A 14,165-nucleotide genomic window follows, 5' to 3' on the forward strand; every position below is an offset into this window, starting at 1 on the left:
ATCCCGCATTCGGTGCACCGGCCCGCGTTTCCGAGGCTCGGCCCCGCGGCCACGGGATTGGAGCGCGCGGACTGGGTGTGCGCGGGGCGCCCAATGGCTCGGGAGCATCCGCGAGGACAGGTGCAGGTGGCGGAGGCGGCGCGCAGGGCCGGGCGCGGGCGGGCGTGGCCGCGGGAGCTGGCGCCGCGGTCGCTGGGCACCCCCGCGCCCCCATGGGCATGGCTGGCTGGTGGCAGGGCGCCGCTGCGCGCGGCCCGGCGCTACCCGTGGCCCACCAACGTGCTGCTCTACGCGGCGCTCTTCTCCGCCGGAGACGCGCTGCAGCAACGGCTACGGGGCGCTCAGGCCGACTGGCAGCAGACGCGGCGCGTGGCCACCGTGGCCGTGACCTTCCACGGCAACTTCAACTACGTGTGGCTGCGCCTGCTGGAGCGCGCGCTGCCGGGCCGTGCGCCGCGCGCGGTGCTGGCCAAGGTGCTGTGCGACCAGGCGATCGGCGGGCCGGTGGCCGTCTCGGCCTTCTATGCAGGTGAGGGGCCTGGGGCGGGGATGGAGCGGGAGAGCCAGGGGCTGGGGGGGGGGGGTGCGCCCAGGGCTGGAAGCAAGCCATGGGGTCGGGGTGGGGGTGGGGATGCGCGCAGGACTGCAGGGGCGGAGCTGGGGGTCCAGGTGCAAGAGCTGAGAAGTGTGGCAACCAGGGAGTAAGTGGGAGAAGTTGAGAGGTGGCGCCTAGGAGGGAGCCAGGGGCCAGGACCACGGTTGGGACGCTGCCGGTGGTCGTGCATGCTCGGTGGGGGCCCGGGGCATCAGCTAGAACTGGAGGGAGGCAGAGCTGGAGGGGGGCGGGTCCATTCCCCTCCTGAAAAAGGTCCACATGAACGTCAAGGAGATCACAGCCAGTGGCCCTGGAGGCTGCAAAAATGGGACCCAGTTGTGGGACAGGCCTGTCCTGCTCCTGGGAAAATCCGAGCCTGGGGCGACGGGCCTCCTTACCAGGGGCGCACACTCCTTTCTAACACACCGACCAAGTGCGCCGTGGGGCTGCTGCGGGACCCCGGGAGCAGAGCAAGTGCAACCAGAGGTAGAACAGATTCCCCCAGAAAACTCATGCTCAAGGCCTTAGTCCTGCTTTGGTAACAAGATTTTCCTTTGGGGGTCCCGTCCCGTCTATGAAAAGCCAAGAAAATGTGAGTGGACCTTGGACCCTGCCTTGGAGAACTCTCGGCTGGTGAAAAGTCCTGGGAGGCCCTTCCTCTGAAAATCACCCTGAGGCCTAAAGATCTGACTTTGGGAAGCTTCCTTAGGGCCTTACAGACCAAAAACAATGGGAGGGGCTCTGTAGCCTCCATCCTCCTAGCAGTTTCCATAGCCAGTAAAGGAGAAGGGTGGGGGACAGTCACCAATTCCTCAAGAAAATCCAAGGGCCCTGGGCCTGACCCTGGCATTGGGGATAACATATCCTCCCCCTACCTGAAGATGGTCTTCTATTCATTGGCTGCCAGTGCCTTCTAAACCAGGTCATGGGGGTGGGGGTGGGAGGGTGGGTGTCACTCAGCACTTTGAAGAAACCTACACTGCTCTGTGGATCTTATTTTGGGGATCCAGATCTGGTTCCTTTCCTCATCAACCCCTCAGGAAGTATGAAGAACCTGGTTGCCTGTTGTAGTCTCAGTCGGACCACATGGATGATGCGGTCAGTGGGGTCAGTAAAATAAAGGACCTGGGAGCCATGGCTGTCAGGTGCCTGGTCCCAAGATGTGTGACTTAGGGGGCATATCTGCAAAGAGGCTCCTCACGCCCATGACTGCAATTGCCTTGAACTCCAGTGAAGGAGTTGGGACCTAGGGGCTGGACCTCGAGGAACCAGTTTCCTGTTTTATTTTATTTATTTAATTTTTAAAAAAATTTTGTTTATTTATTCATGAGAGACACATAGAGAGAGGCAGAGACATGGGCAGAGGGAGAAGCAGGCTCCCTGCAGGGAGCCTGATGTGGGACTTGATCCTAGGACCTGATCATGACCTGAGCCAAAGGCAGACGCCCAACCACTGAGCCACCCAGGTACCCCCAGGTTCCCATTTTAATCCTCCAACAACCCAGTGAGGCAGGAGCTCTCTGCTATTCTTGTGTTACAGATAAGAACACAGTCTCAAAGGGGGTTCAGTGACTTGCCCAAAAACAACATAATCCATGCTGTGATGTTCATCTTGAATGTTGTCCGTATGCCTGTAAGCCAGAAAGATGCTGCAGGAACCCAGCTCCCGGAGCATTGTGATTTAAGTCTGAGGCTCCCTGAACACGGATTCCTACCCAGATGGCTGCTTTGTTTTGCTTTTAGATTTCTGGCCCGATTTCCCTCTCCTCCTGTGAAAGTGAAGAGGGGGACTGGATGGGTTGGATGTTTGTTCAAGGAACTTCCAACCTAGAAATTGCCTATATCAGATGATCTTTTGTGCTGGGGCCACCTTGGGGATCTCAGATTGTGATGGAGAGGTCTGGCTCAGAATCCGTACCTCAGTAGGACTTGGTTCGGTATTAACCTCCCAGAGCTCATTTCCGCCTCTGTAACTCCCAACCTCAGCGGATTGTATGGGGGAGGGGGGTGGTCAAATGAAATAAGGCACAGAAAGTGCTTAGTGCTTAATTAGTGCTTGGTAAGTAGAACCCGATATTACCAATATACGCCTGGGGATTCTTATAAATCCTGTTCTCAGAATCCCTTGCATTTAACTAAAAAGCCCTTGTTTCCCCTTCCTCCTAATCGGATTTGAAGGAGACTTTTTAAAGCACTTTTATTTTTACTCCTTCCTAAAATAGGAGGATTTTTGTCTTTGCTCCCTGAATTTCTTTTCAGGGTTGTTGAACATGCAATGTTTTCAGAATGTTTTTAGAAAGGCTGAATTGGTGTTCTGCTTTCAAATTCTGATTAGAATAATTCTGATTAGAATGCTGATGGGAACTTTGTAGTTGCCTGAATACCCACGAGGTCCATCAGCCTTTTTTTTTATTCTTTAAAAAGAAGGAAATTAAGTGTCTAAAATTTTATTTATTTACTTAAAGACTTTATTTATTCATGAGAGAGAGAGAGAGATTGAGAATGAGCTAGAGCACAAGCCAGGGGGAGGGGCAGAGGCAGAGGGAGAAGCAGACTCTGATGAGTTGGGAGCCCAGTGGGGGCTCTATCCCAGGACCCCGGGATCATGTCCTGAGCCAAAGACAAACATTTAACAGACTAAGCCATCCAGGCGACCCTAAATTTTTAAAATGCTAAACATTTTTAAACATTTAAAATGTTAAACATTTAAAATATTTAACATTTAAAATGTTAAAACATTTTAAAACATTTAAAAAAATTTTAAACATTTTACAAAAAGTTTGGAAGGCAGAGAAGTCACCAGTTGCCCTATCTGAACGCTGTGGGTTCTCTTACTACATATATCTATATATATATGGTGTACATATATGGTATATATATATATATATGGTATATATATATGGTATATGTATATGGTATACATATATATATACCTATTAGCTATCTTTCTGCTATTATTTTTATACTCTGCTATTTTCACTTCATATTTATCATTCCTTTAAGATTTATCTGGTTTTATTTTTAAAATTCCATATATATTTTAAAAAGATTTATCTAGTTTTAGAATGGAGTACATGTTGTTTTCACTCTTGGATCAGAAGGGATATAATGAATAAAAGATACATACTGGTGGGTACTTTGCATATTGAAAGAGAAAACTTGAACTGTTATACAGTGTTCTTCCTACTGAGTCTTGCAAAATCCTTGTGGTGCCTGTTTTTACAAATAGGTATGAGTATTCTCCAGGAAAAGGATGATATATTTTTGGACCTGAAAAAGAAATTTTGGAATACATACAAGGTAAGACAGACTTTTGAAAAGGTAATCAAGATCTTTTAGTATATTTGTGACTTTAAATACATTTTAAGAAAACTATTCTTTTTTTTAAGGTTTATTTATTTATCTGAGAGAGAGAGTGTGCACAAGCAGGGTGAGGGAGAGGGAGAAGCAAGCAGAAGGAGAGGGAGAAGCAGGCTTCCTGCTGAGCAGCAAGCCCAGCACAGGGCTCGATCCCAGGACCCCCAGATCATGACCTGAGCTGAAGGCAGACACTTAACTGACTGAGCCACCCAGGAGCCCTAAGGAAGCTATTCTTAATTTAGGGCTCCAGTGGGTTGGCACAAAGGAACAATATTTTGATGCAGAGATCTAAATTTTTTTTAAAGATTTTATTTACTCATGAGAGACACAGAGAGAGAGGCAGAGGCACAGGCAGGGGGGAAAACAGGCTCCTTGCAAGGAGCCTGATGCAGGACTCAGATCCCAGGACCCTGGGATCATGACATGAGCTGAAGGCAGATGCTCAACTACTGAACCACCCAGGTGTCCCTTAAATTTGTTTTGAAAGAGAAATGAGAAGAGGCTTTAAGGGTGTCTATACTTGAGTGTCTCTGAGTTTTAGTCGACGTTCACACGATTCCTGTTTTTTAAGTTTACTCTTGTTAGTGATTACAGTTCATTTAGTGCATTTTGGAGCCAAAGAGATTACTGCAAAATAGGAAAAGTAGAATCTGAGTGGTTAATGGAATCATTCCCATTTGGAGCATATGTTCCCAGGTGTACATTCTGCTCAGTCCGTGTGAAGGATAATGTTTCCCAAGATTACTTCTAGGCTTGAAGTAAGTCACCTGTTGTGCTGTTTGCTCAATGCAAATATACACAACCCAGTCCAACAAATATTTATTAACTCATTTAATTAAGATTTATTGAGCAGTATCCATAAGACCTGGCAAATTCAGGGGTGCTTTCCATCTCTGGCCTAGAGGATGTTTGATTTTACTAATCCCAATGGAGTGAATTTTCAGGATTGCAGAATGTACACAGACTGGCCTTGGGCTTCACATGTACTTAATTCCCTATCAGAAGCAGTGCCAACCCACACCTGGCTATCACCCGTCCTGCTTCTGGAATCTTCTACTGAGTTACACTGAGCTCCAGAATCAGCATTGCCCACTTGGTGGTTGGAAGCGGATGGTAGGGAGCGTGCAAGCCACATGCTCAGGGACAGTTTCTTCTTCCTTTAAGCAGAAAGTGTGTTCAGAACTCGTTAACTTCTCTTGGGGCAGAAGTTGTGAGTCCAATGCGACATCCAAGTGTAATTTTCTTCTGCTTGATTTTGAAAAAAGGAACACGTTTTCCCAGTATATCATGGATCCTATGGAGGTATATACGTTTAACTTTTTTTTTTCTTTTTTAAGCAAGCAAGAAGAATTGGGAAAGCAAGAGGCTTTAAGCAGGGATTTGGAGATGCTTCAGATCCCCCTCCCTTAATGAAGACACACAGGCCACCTTTGTTGAGTGTTAAATACCATACCGAAGATCCTGAACATCAGTAATAGTGACAGGAGAAAGCAGCTAGGGCTAGGGATATTAGATATGGAAGAAACTGGGTTCAAACCAGGCTCTTAAGTCAATCTTGATCAATGAAACCAGGAGCACAAACATTAGGAATTGAAAGACAAGAAGCAGCCAAAGACAATTTGTCACGAGGGGTGCCTGGGTGGCTCAGTTGGTTAAGCATCTGCCTGCGGCTCAGGTCATGATCCTGGGGTCCTAGGGTCCAGCCCCACATCAGGCTCCCTGCTCAGAGGGGAGCCTGGTTCTCCCTCTCCTCTCTGCTTGTGCTATCCTGGTCACTGTTTCTGTCTGTCTGTCTCTCTCTCAAATAAATAAATACAATCTTAAACAAAACAAAACAAAAAAAGAATCTGTCACAAAAGGCTTTTTTGTAGCCCAAGCCCACTCTTATGAGTGAGAATAGAATTGCTTGGAATCAAGACCCTGCCCAATCCAAGTTCTTTGGATGAAGGTAGAAAGGACATTCCTACTTTATTTGTTATTTACATGTAGGTAGTACTTTTTGGTTGGTTGGTTGGTTGGTTTTTGTGCAGATGGCATGAAATTTCTGTCTCTTTTCACCAGCCACAAGGTGGTAGGGGGGAGCTTAGGTAAATTACCTCTTAGAAATTTATCTGATGTTACATCTGTCTCTATTATAGTTTTTAAAAACTTTAATTTGGAAATAATTTCAAACTGATGAAAAAGTAAGAAGAATAGTTCAGTGAATACCCTTTACCCATAGTTAACAGTTTGCCTGTCTCTTTTATTTTTTCTTGGCTCGATCTATCTCTCCATTCACCTTTCTGTCTGTTTCTCCGAAGCATTTGCGAGTAAGTTACACACAGAATTACCCTTTGCCCTAGATACTTGATCTATTTTCTAAGAATAAGTGTGTTCTTTTTAAAAATATTTTATTTATTTATTCATGAGAAACACAGAGAGACAGAGGCAGAGACACAGGCAGAGGGAGAAGCAGGCTCCCTACAGATGCGGGACTCGATCCCAGGACCTCAGGATCACGCCCTGAGCCAAAGGCAGATGTTCAACCACTGAGCCTCCCAAGTGCCCCTAAGTGTGTTCTTTTGTATAACTACAGCAGAGTTAGCAACTTCAGTACATTTAACAAAAATAATAATCCTTTGATCTCATCCACCATCCTCTGCCATGTTTGTCAATTGACTAGCTGATGGTCTCTCTAGCATTTCTTTTTCCTTCTGGCCCAGGATCCAGCCTAGGGTCAGGTAGTGCATTTAGTTGCCAGGTCTCTTTAGTCTCCATTAATTGTATTTCCTTGGCCTTGTTTTATCTATTACTTGAAGAATTTTTGAAGAATACAGTTCTGTTTCTCCTCCCCCTAAAACCAACAACGACAATGACAGCAAAGCATTCCCTTTTTGGAGACATTTTGTAATATGCAAGAACGTCAGCTAAACTTATTCTACAGGAAATAGTATATGTTATTTGCCTTACATTTTTTTAAATAAAAAAATAAAACATTTTATTTTATTTATTTTATTTTTAAAAAGATTTTATTTATTTATTCATGAGAGACACAGAGAGAGAAGTAGAGACACAGGCAGAGGGAGAAGCAGGCACCATGCAGGAAGCCCGATGTGGGACTCGATCCTGGGTCTCCAGGATCAGGCCCTGGGCTGAAGTCAGTGCTAAACTGCTGAGTCACCCGGGCTGCCCCAAATCAAACATTTTAGATAAAATTAGAGTCACCCCTGGCTCTCATTGCACGAAATAGTAGAAGATATTATTGATATTATTTTTAAAGATTTTATTTATTTGGGAGAAAGAGAGCGAGCAAGAGAGAACAAGCAGGGGAGAGGGGGAGGAGCAGGCTCCTTGCTGAGCAGGGAGCCCAACATGGGGCTCTATCCCAGGACCCTGGGATCATGACCTGAGCCAAAGGCAGATGCTTATTTGATGAGCCACTTGGACACCCCAGTAGAAGATATTATTAACAAATCATCCAATAAAAAATGATCAACTTAAAACTTTATTGATGATCCTCTTATAAATACATTCCTGCAGCATTTGCTTGGGCTAACAGGAAAACCACAGCGTACGTATATGTTTTGTTTTGTTTTGTTTTTCATATATGTTATTTTGAAAGCGGCTGTTTAACAGAACTGGTACTGATTCTGGTAGCCTTTTCATTCCACACCTGTACATTTGACTAATATAATCGTCTCATACCTAAAAGCTCTTTGCACAGCTCCCACCCTCTTCTACTTGAGAGACTTTAAGCAGTCTGATTTAATCGGCTTAGCCTGAAATACAATATCACCTCTGGGTTCTCTCCACCTGGTATTTCTTCATCTCTCATAGAATGAGCAGTGGGATTGTTTCTTGTGGGATTAAAAGGCATTCTAATGGAGTTTTTCTGTATTTCAGAGCGGTCTGGTGTACTGGCCTTTTGTGCAGGTGAGTCTCCAACTCCTTGGAATGCTAAATCAAGGCTGTGGTTGACACGGAGCCCTGGCACACTCTTTCTTTCTGTTTCAGCTCACCAACTTCAGCCTGGTTCCTGTTCACTGGAGGACAGCTTACACTGGACTTTGTGGTTTTCTGTGGGCTACATTCCTCTGCTTTTCGCAACAGAGTGGCGATGGCACTTTCAAGTCTGCTTTCACCTTCCTTCATGTGAAGGAGGCCAATGCACTTGAGAGATCCCCTAAGAAATGAGAAGCCAAGGACTCCCTGACAACGATTTGCTTTCCTTCCTTCCTTCCTTCCTTCCTTCCTTCCTTCCTTCCTTCCTTCCTTCCTCTCTCCAGAGAATTGCATGCAGATGAAAGAGTCTACTTACCAATTCTAGGCTCCATTTTGGAGAAGGACTATTCCATCAATTCAATTGTTTCATTATCCATGAGTACTTTAAATTTTATTCAAACTTTTTTTTCTCATCTTGGTCTGAAAGTCTCACTTCTCTAATATTTTTACTTCTCTAATTCTCTGGCTAGTACTGGTTAACAGTGATACCATGGCATTTAGCAGTTATTATGATTTCTATTCTAATATTTTAATGCCAGCTGATTTAAAAAACCTGTTTTGATTGTATACATTTTGCTTCTAAAATCTCAGGTTATCTCCTAAACACTTTTGGATCACTTTGACTTTTATACCCCAAACAGTCCTTAGAGTAAATTTCTATTTACATAGAGCTCAAAGAGAAGATTGGATAACCAAATTTTTTTCCTCAAAATACTTTGTATAATAATTTATTGTTACACTAACACCCAGTTCTGTAAGTACATTTTATGCTGTCAAAAAAAAATAGAATCTGATTGGTGTGTCTCATATAGAATGTATTTTATGGATGTCTTCTACTTTTGTAATTTCAAAGTTCAGCACTTTTTAGTTCATGTGTTCTAGTTTTGAGCATATTCAATGGACTGAAGTGCTCCATTTTTTAGAGATAGGAAATTTACAAAATTTCCGGCATCTTAAAGACGTATATTGGGCAAAGTTTCTAAGAAAATAAACAATTTTTCTTCCTCTGGAAGAAAAAACTATTCCATAGGTTTCCAGGGAAAACAGTTACCCCAAATTTCACATTGAGGCTATATTTTTAAAAATCAGTGCTTTCCAGGGGTACTTGGGTGGCTCAGTTGTTATGCATCTGATCTTGCTCTTAGCTAGGTCTCAATCGACAGGTCATGAGTTTGAGCCTCTTGCTGAGCTCCACACTGGGCATGGAGCCTACTTAAAAAAAAATCAATGCTTTCCAATAAATCTTTATCAATAATCTTTACGTTAGACATGAGACACTTGATCCAGACTTTCAGATTTACTCAGTTTGTCTAACCTCAAAACTAGTTGGTCTAAAAATGATATGCATATCTCAAGAAGTTTCAGCAAACTTCACTTAAGAATTCTATCACAATGCTGCTGCTTCTAGAGGAGTATTTTACGGATTTTAGAATGGGAAATGTTAATGCATTCCACTTGCGGATTTGTGTTTAAGATTAATTTAAGAATATATCCTTAAATTTTTATGCATATAATTTATACAATTTGTAATGTAAATTTATGTAGCTCACAAGTATATAATGTCTATGATTTATTTGAATTTAATAAGAATTAATAAAGTTTACGTTATTGGGGCAATAGTAAGGAAATTTGTAGATAGCTTCCTTCTAAAATAATTTGTTATTTACATTGTTTGGAAAATACAACAGAATATGTACAATGGAAAAGCTATCTCATAATACCTAAGGCAAATTTTATTCTTAAAAAAAGGGTATCTTGAGAGCCCTGGGTGGCTCAGCAGTTTAGCACCGCCTTCAGCCCAGGGCGTGATCCTGGAGACCCGGGATTGAGTCCCACTCTGGCTCCCTGCATGGAGCCTGCTTCTCCCTCTGCCTGTGTCTCTGCCTCTCTCTGTGTGTCTCTCATGAATAAATAAATAAAATCTTTAAAAAAAAAGTGTATCTCGAGTAACTATGCTAAAGTATTACCTGGCAATGTTTTAGATGAGCTTAAAAATTACTTTTATGATGGGAGAATAATGTTTGCATTTTGTATGAAACTAATTGGGAAAACAGACCTTGTTTATACCGTCAAGGGGAAAAAGGCTTATAGAGTATGTATGCTCTGAATTTTTGCAAGTAAGACTTTTGCAAGACTTCTGATTTGTATGCAATTGTAGTTTTACATTTTAGTATGAGAAATGAAAATTATCCCAAGTAATACAATATTTGTCTATTTTAAAATGCTGCCAATCTTGGTAAAATGCCCTCTAAATCTTCCTGGATTTGGAACCCAGCAGGTGACTCCTACTCTTCCTCCCGATTCTCCCATTCCGTAAGATTTCTTTAACTTGAGTGTGTGTTGCCTCACTGTGTACTTCTGGCCCTGGGCTTGCTCAAGCAAAGGCAAAGCCTATAATTTGTTTCCCTTAACAGAGCTGAGGCAGACTGGGTTTTCAAAAACAGCTTTACCCAATACATGTAGAAAACAAAAGAGAAATTTGAAAGGGGAATTTGAAAAATGTCAAAAGCATTTTTTTTTAAAGCTTACAGAATACTGAATTCTGATCTTCTCATGAATTAGCTTGAACTCAAGGGACCACAAGTCCTGTCTTAGATTTGGGGTAGTTACCCTGTGGCTCAGATAGCACCTCCCAGCATTCTTGTTTCCTGACTCATTAATTGTCACTGATGAGACCATTGACCAACTCCACCAGGGGGCTGTCTTCTTGGCCTTGCTACCATTAAAATTACGAGTGCCCCATCTTATTGGACGCTTGGTTTCCAGCGCTGGGCTCAGAGTTAGGTCTCTGACCCAGATAACTGAGAAATGATTTCTCAATCCAGGGGAGATCTTTCCTTCGACACAAATGGATGTGACCCTTATTATCATCCACCAGTATAACCATAACAAAATAACCATAACCTTAACCTTCAGGTAAATAATCAACTATTATTAACCCTAACCTTCAGGTAAATAATCAACCATTATTAAATGGTCAGTGTAGGGATGTAAAGAGAGTAACCAACATGATGATAACTATGTGAAAAGAATCATGATCGAGTGCCTGGGTGGCTCAGTGGTTGAGTGTCCATCTGCCTTCTGCTCAGGTTGTGATCCTGGGGTCCTGGGATTGAGTCCCACATCAGACTCCCCACAGGGAAACCACTTCTCTCTCTGCCTATGTCTCTTGACTCTCTCTCTCTCAATCTCTCCCTCTCTCTTTCTCTCTCTCTGTCTCTGCCTCTTATTAATAAATAAATAAAATCTTTAAAAAAAGAAAAAAGGATCATGGTTTACTTGGGAGTATAATAAAAACATTGATAATCAAGTTCTCAGAACATTTAGTCCCCTTCATCATTCAATGCTTGAACAGCACCTATGACAAGTGATCAGTGGAAAGCTTGGATATTACCAAAGGAAGCAAAGCTATCTAGCTGTTGGTTAGTGGCATAAGCAGTAGGTAATTTGAAATCATGGTGCCCTGGATAATCAAGGAAGGCTTCTTGGAAGAGATGCCTAAGCTGGGTCCTGAAAGATGAAAAGTCACAAGATCAAAGGTCTGTAAAGTGGAATGTGGATGGTAGGATCAAGTGAGATGAGATCTTGAAAGACAAAGCCAGGAAAAAGCCTTTAAGTTCTAACATAGAGGAAAATTTCCATAGAACACTCCTCAACTTTGGATAATGTAAACGCTTCTAGCCAGCTTACTTGTACTTCAAAATTATGAGTGATTTGCAACTTCTTAGTCTTTTTCATTTGTAGGAAAATTATAGTGGTACCTTTTTATCTACATCATGATTTGGTGAGACAGAATTAGGCAATGTGAGAGTTTCCATATATTTAAAATGTTCTGATACCACGTTTGAGAGAAGCATGTGAAAATATTTTCCTTGGACTCTGTGCAGAAGGTGATTCAGTAGACAAAGTAATTGACTTCTTTTCTAAAGATTTATTTATTTAGGGACACTTGGGTGGCTCAGTGGTTGAGTGTCTACCTTTGACTCCAGTCATGATCCTGGGGTCCTGGGATTGAGTTCTGCATCAGGGAGCCTGCTTCTCCCTGTATTTCATTTCTTTTTTTTTTTTTAAGATTTTATTTATTTATTCATGAGAGACACACAGAGGCAGAGACAGGGAGAGAAGCAGTCTTCTCACAGGGAGCCTGATGTGGGACTTGATCCCCGGACCCGGATCACGCCCCGACCGAAGGCAGACACTCAACTGCTGAGCCACCCAGGTGTCTCTGTATTTCATTTCTTTCCAATAAAATACACAGATGAAGAAGTTTAACTTTGGTATTTGAGGTTGTATCTAAATAGGGCCCCCAGATCAATTATGTTAACCACATCCAACCAAATTAAAGGTGAGTAGTCTCTTCTATTGAGATACATTACCCAGAACTACAATTTCTAACTCAACTATCATTGGTATATACTTATTTGTTTACTGTTTTTCTCCCAAGGATTGCCATCCTTTAGAATTTGTTTGAAGCTTTCAAAAATATTTTTTGCTCTGTGGGTAATTTACTTTCAGTTCAGTGAAATTTTACATGGATTTCTACAGAGTACGTGCCAAAACAATTTCTACCCAGAACACACTTAATGTAGTCTGGAGGCAGCTTTCATTCAGAAATTAGATGTGTCTTCTGAAAGTATTAGAAAGTTAGTAGATTTTTATATGAGGATTTAGACTTTGCATTGGCTACATTCAATCTCATTTTACCCAAAATGTTTGGAATCTAAAGGAACCAAGTCACAGAAAATGCAATTTACAAACTATTAAAAGGGGTGTCTGGGTGGCTCAGTTGGTTAAGCATGTGACTCTTGATCTCAGCTTAGGTCTTGATCTCAGGGTTGTGAGTTCAAGCCCCACCTTGGTTTCCATGTTGGGCATGGAGCCTACTTAAAAAACAAACAAACAAACAAACAAAAAACCTATTGAAAAATTTCCTTTTAATGCTGTCAATAGCCAATAAGTGAAAGGAGAAATCTGGAGTTCAAAGATCAAGTATGTACTTGGAGTTTAAAGGTTACAGACAAAGACAGCTATGAATGGTAGCCAAGTAAGTGACCAGAAGAGAGTAATTAATTATTGAGTAACATTTTGGGTATATATAAGTAAAAAACTTTCCCTGTTCTCTTCCTCTCTGTAAGTCTGTCTTTTCCTTAAATAGATCTTTAATTCATCCATATATTCTTCTTTCTCTGTTGAATGGCTACATCAGACTCCCTTCTGTCCTTCAACCCTTCCCCCAACCAAGATCACCCAGACACTCCAAGACAGAATAATTGTGATGAGGTTAGGGACCAAGCATGGCAGCCATGCTTTTAGAGAGGTGGTAACACAGGGTCCCGCTTTGGATTAGCTCTAAGGGAGAATTTTGAAGTGAAATATTCTGGATGCAGCTTCCATTCATTTGGTTCATCTTCTGAAAGTATTAGGAAGTTAATGGATTCTTGTGTCTTAAGACCTAGACCTTGCATTACCCATTTTCAGAGATGCCCTTTTCCTGCAATCTCTTTGGCTATCATGCTGTATCTTCCAGATTAGTTCTCGTTTCCTATCCTTGCCTCTCAAAACTCCCATTCTCTTCATGTGGCTGATTTCAACTAGATGTGGAGTAGTTTATGAAGCTAATTTACTGAGATGTGGATGAGAGCCTTTCTAGCTGAGTTTTTTTTTTTTTAATTGCTAACACAAATCTCTGGATGGAATTTCAGGAACTATTGGCATAGCAGGAAGAGGTGGAGAGAAGAGGATGTATCTTTGGCAGAAGACTCCTGAAACACTTTCTGCGATGCCTTAACTTCCCGTTGGCTCAGAACCAGCTGAGCAAAGATCATCACAATGTATTGTGAAATTTCCATGATGGGTAGTCATTATCTATTTGCATATTTGTGTTCCCTTCCAGACTGTGAGCTTCTAGAGGGAAGAATATATTTTTTATTTATATTTGTATCTAAAGTGTCTATTACAATGTCCAACACACAGCAGAAACTCTGTTAACACTGTTGAATGTGGGATGCCTGGGTGGCTCAGCGGTTGTGTGTCTGTCTTTGGTTCAGGTCGTGATCCCAGGGTCTGGGATTGAGTCCTGCATTGGGCTCCTTGCAGGAAAGCCTGTTTCTCCCTCTGCCTGTGTCTCTGCCTCTCTCTTTCTCTTTGTCTCTCTCTCTCTCTCTCTGTGTCTCTCATGAATGAATAAATAAAATCTTTTAAAAAGGTCACTGTTGAATGAATTAGTGTA

General features: G+C 42.4%; 1 protein-coding gene across 1 annotated transcript; it reads left to right on the forward strand.

Moving 5' to 3' along the window:
* Positions 1-203: 203 nt before the first annotated feature.
* MPV17L (MPV17 mitochondrial inner membrane protein like) lies at positions 204-13,629 on the forward strand. Its single transcript, XM_055341211.1, is given in 5 exon segments — positions 204-245; positions 247-529; positions 3,825-3,895; positions 7,838-7,867; positions 7,949-13,629. Coding segments are annotated over 5 exon segments (597 nt in total). The 5' UTR covers positions 204-212; the 3' UTR covers positions 8,129-13,629.
* The last annotated feature ends 536 nt before the right edge of the window (positions 13,630-14,165 follow it).

The sequence above is a fragment of the Nyctereutes procyonoides genome, unplaced genomic scaffold, assembly GCF_905146905.1.
Source record: "Nyctereutes procyonoides isolate TBG_1078 unplaced genomic scaffold, NYPRO_anot_genome, whole genome shotgun sequence".
NCBI classification, from domain to species: domain Eukaryota; kingdom Metazoa; phylum Chordata; class Mammalia; order Carnivora; family Canidae; genus Nyctereutes; species Nyctereutes procyonoides.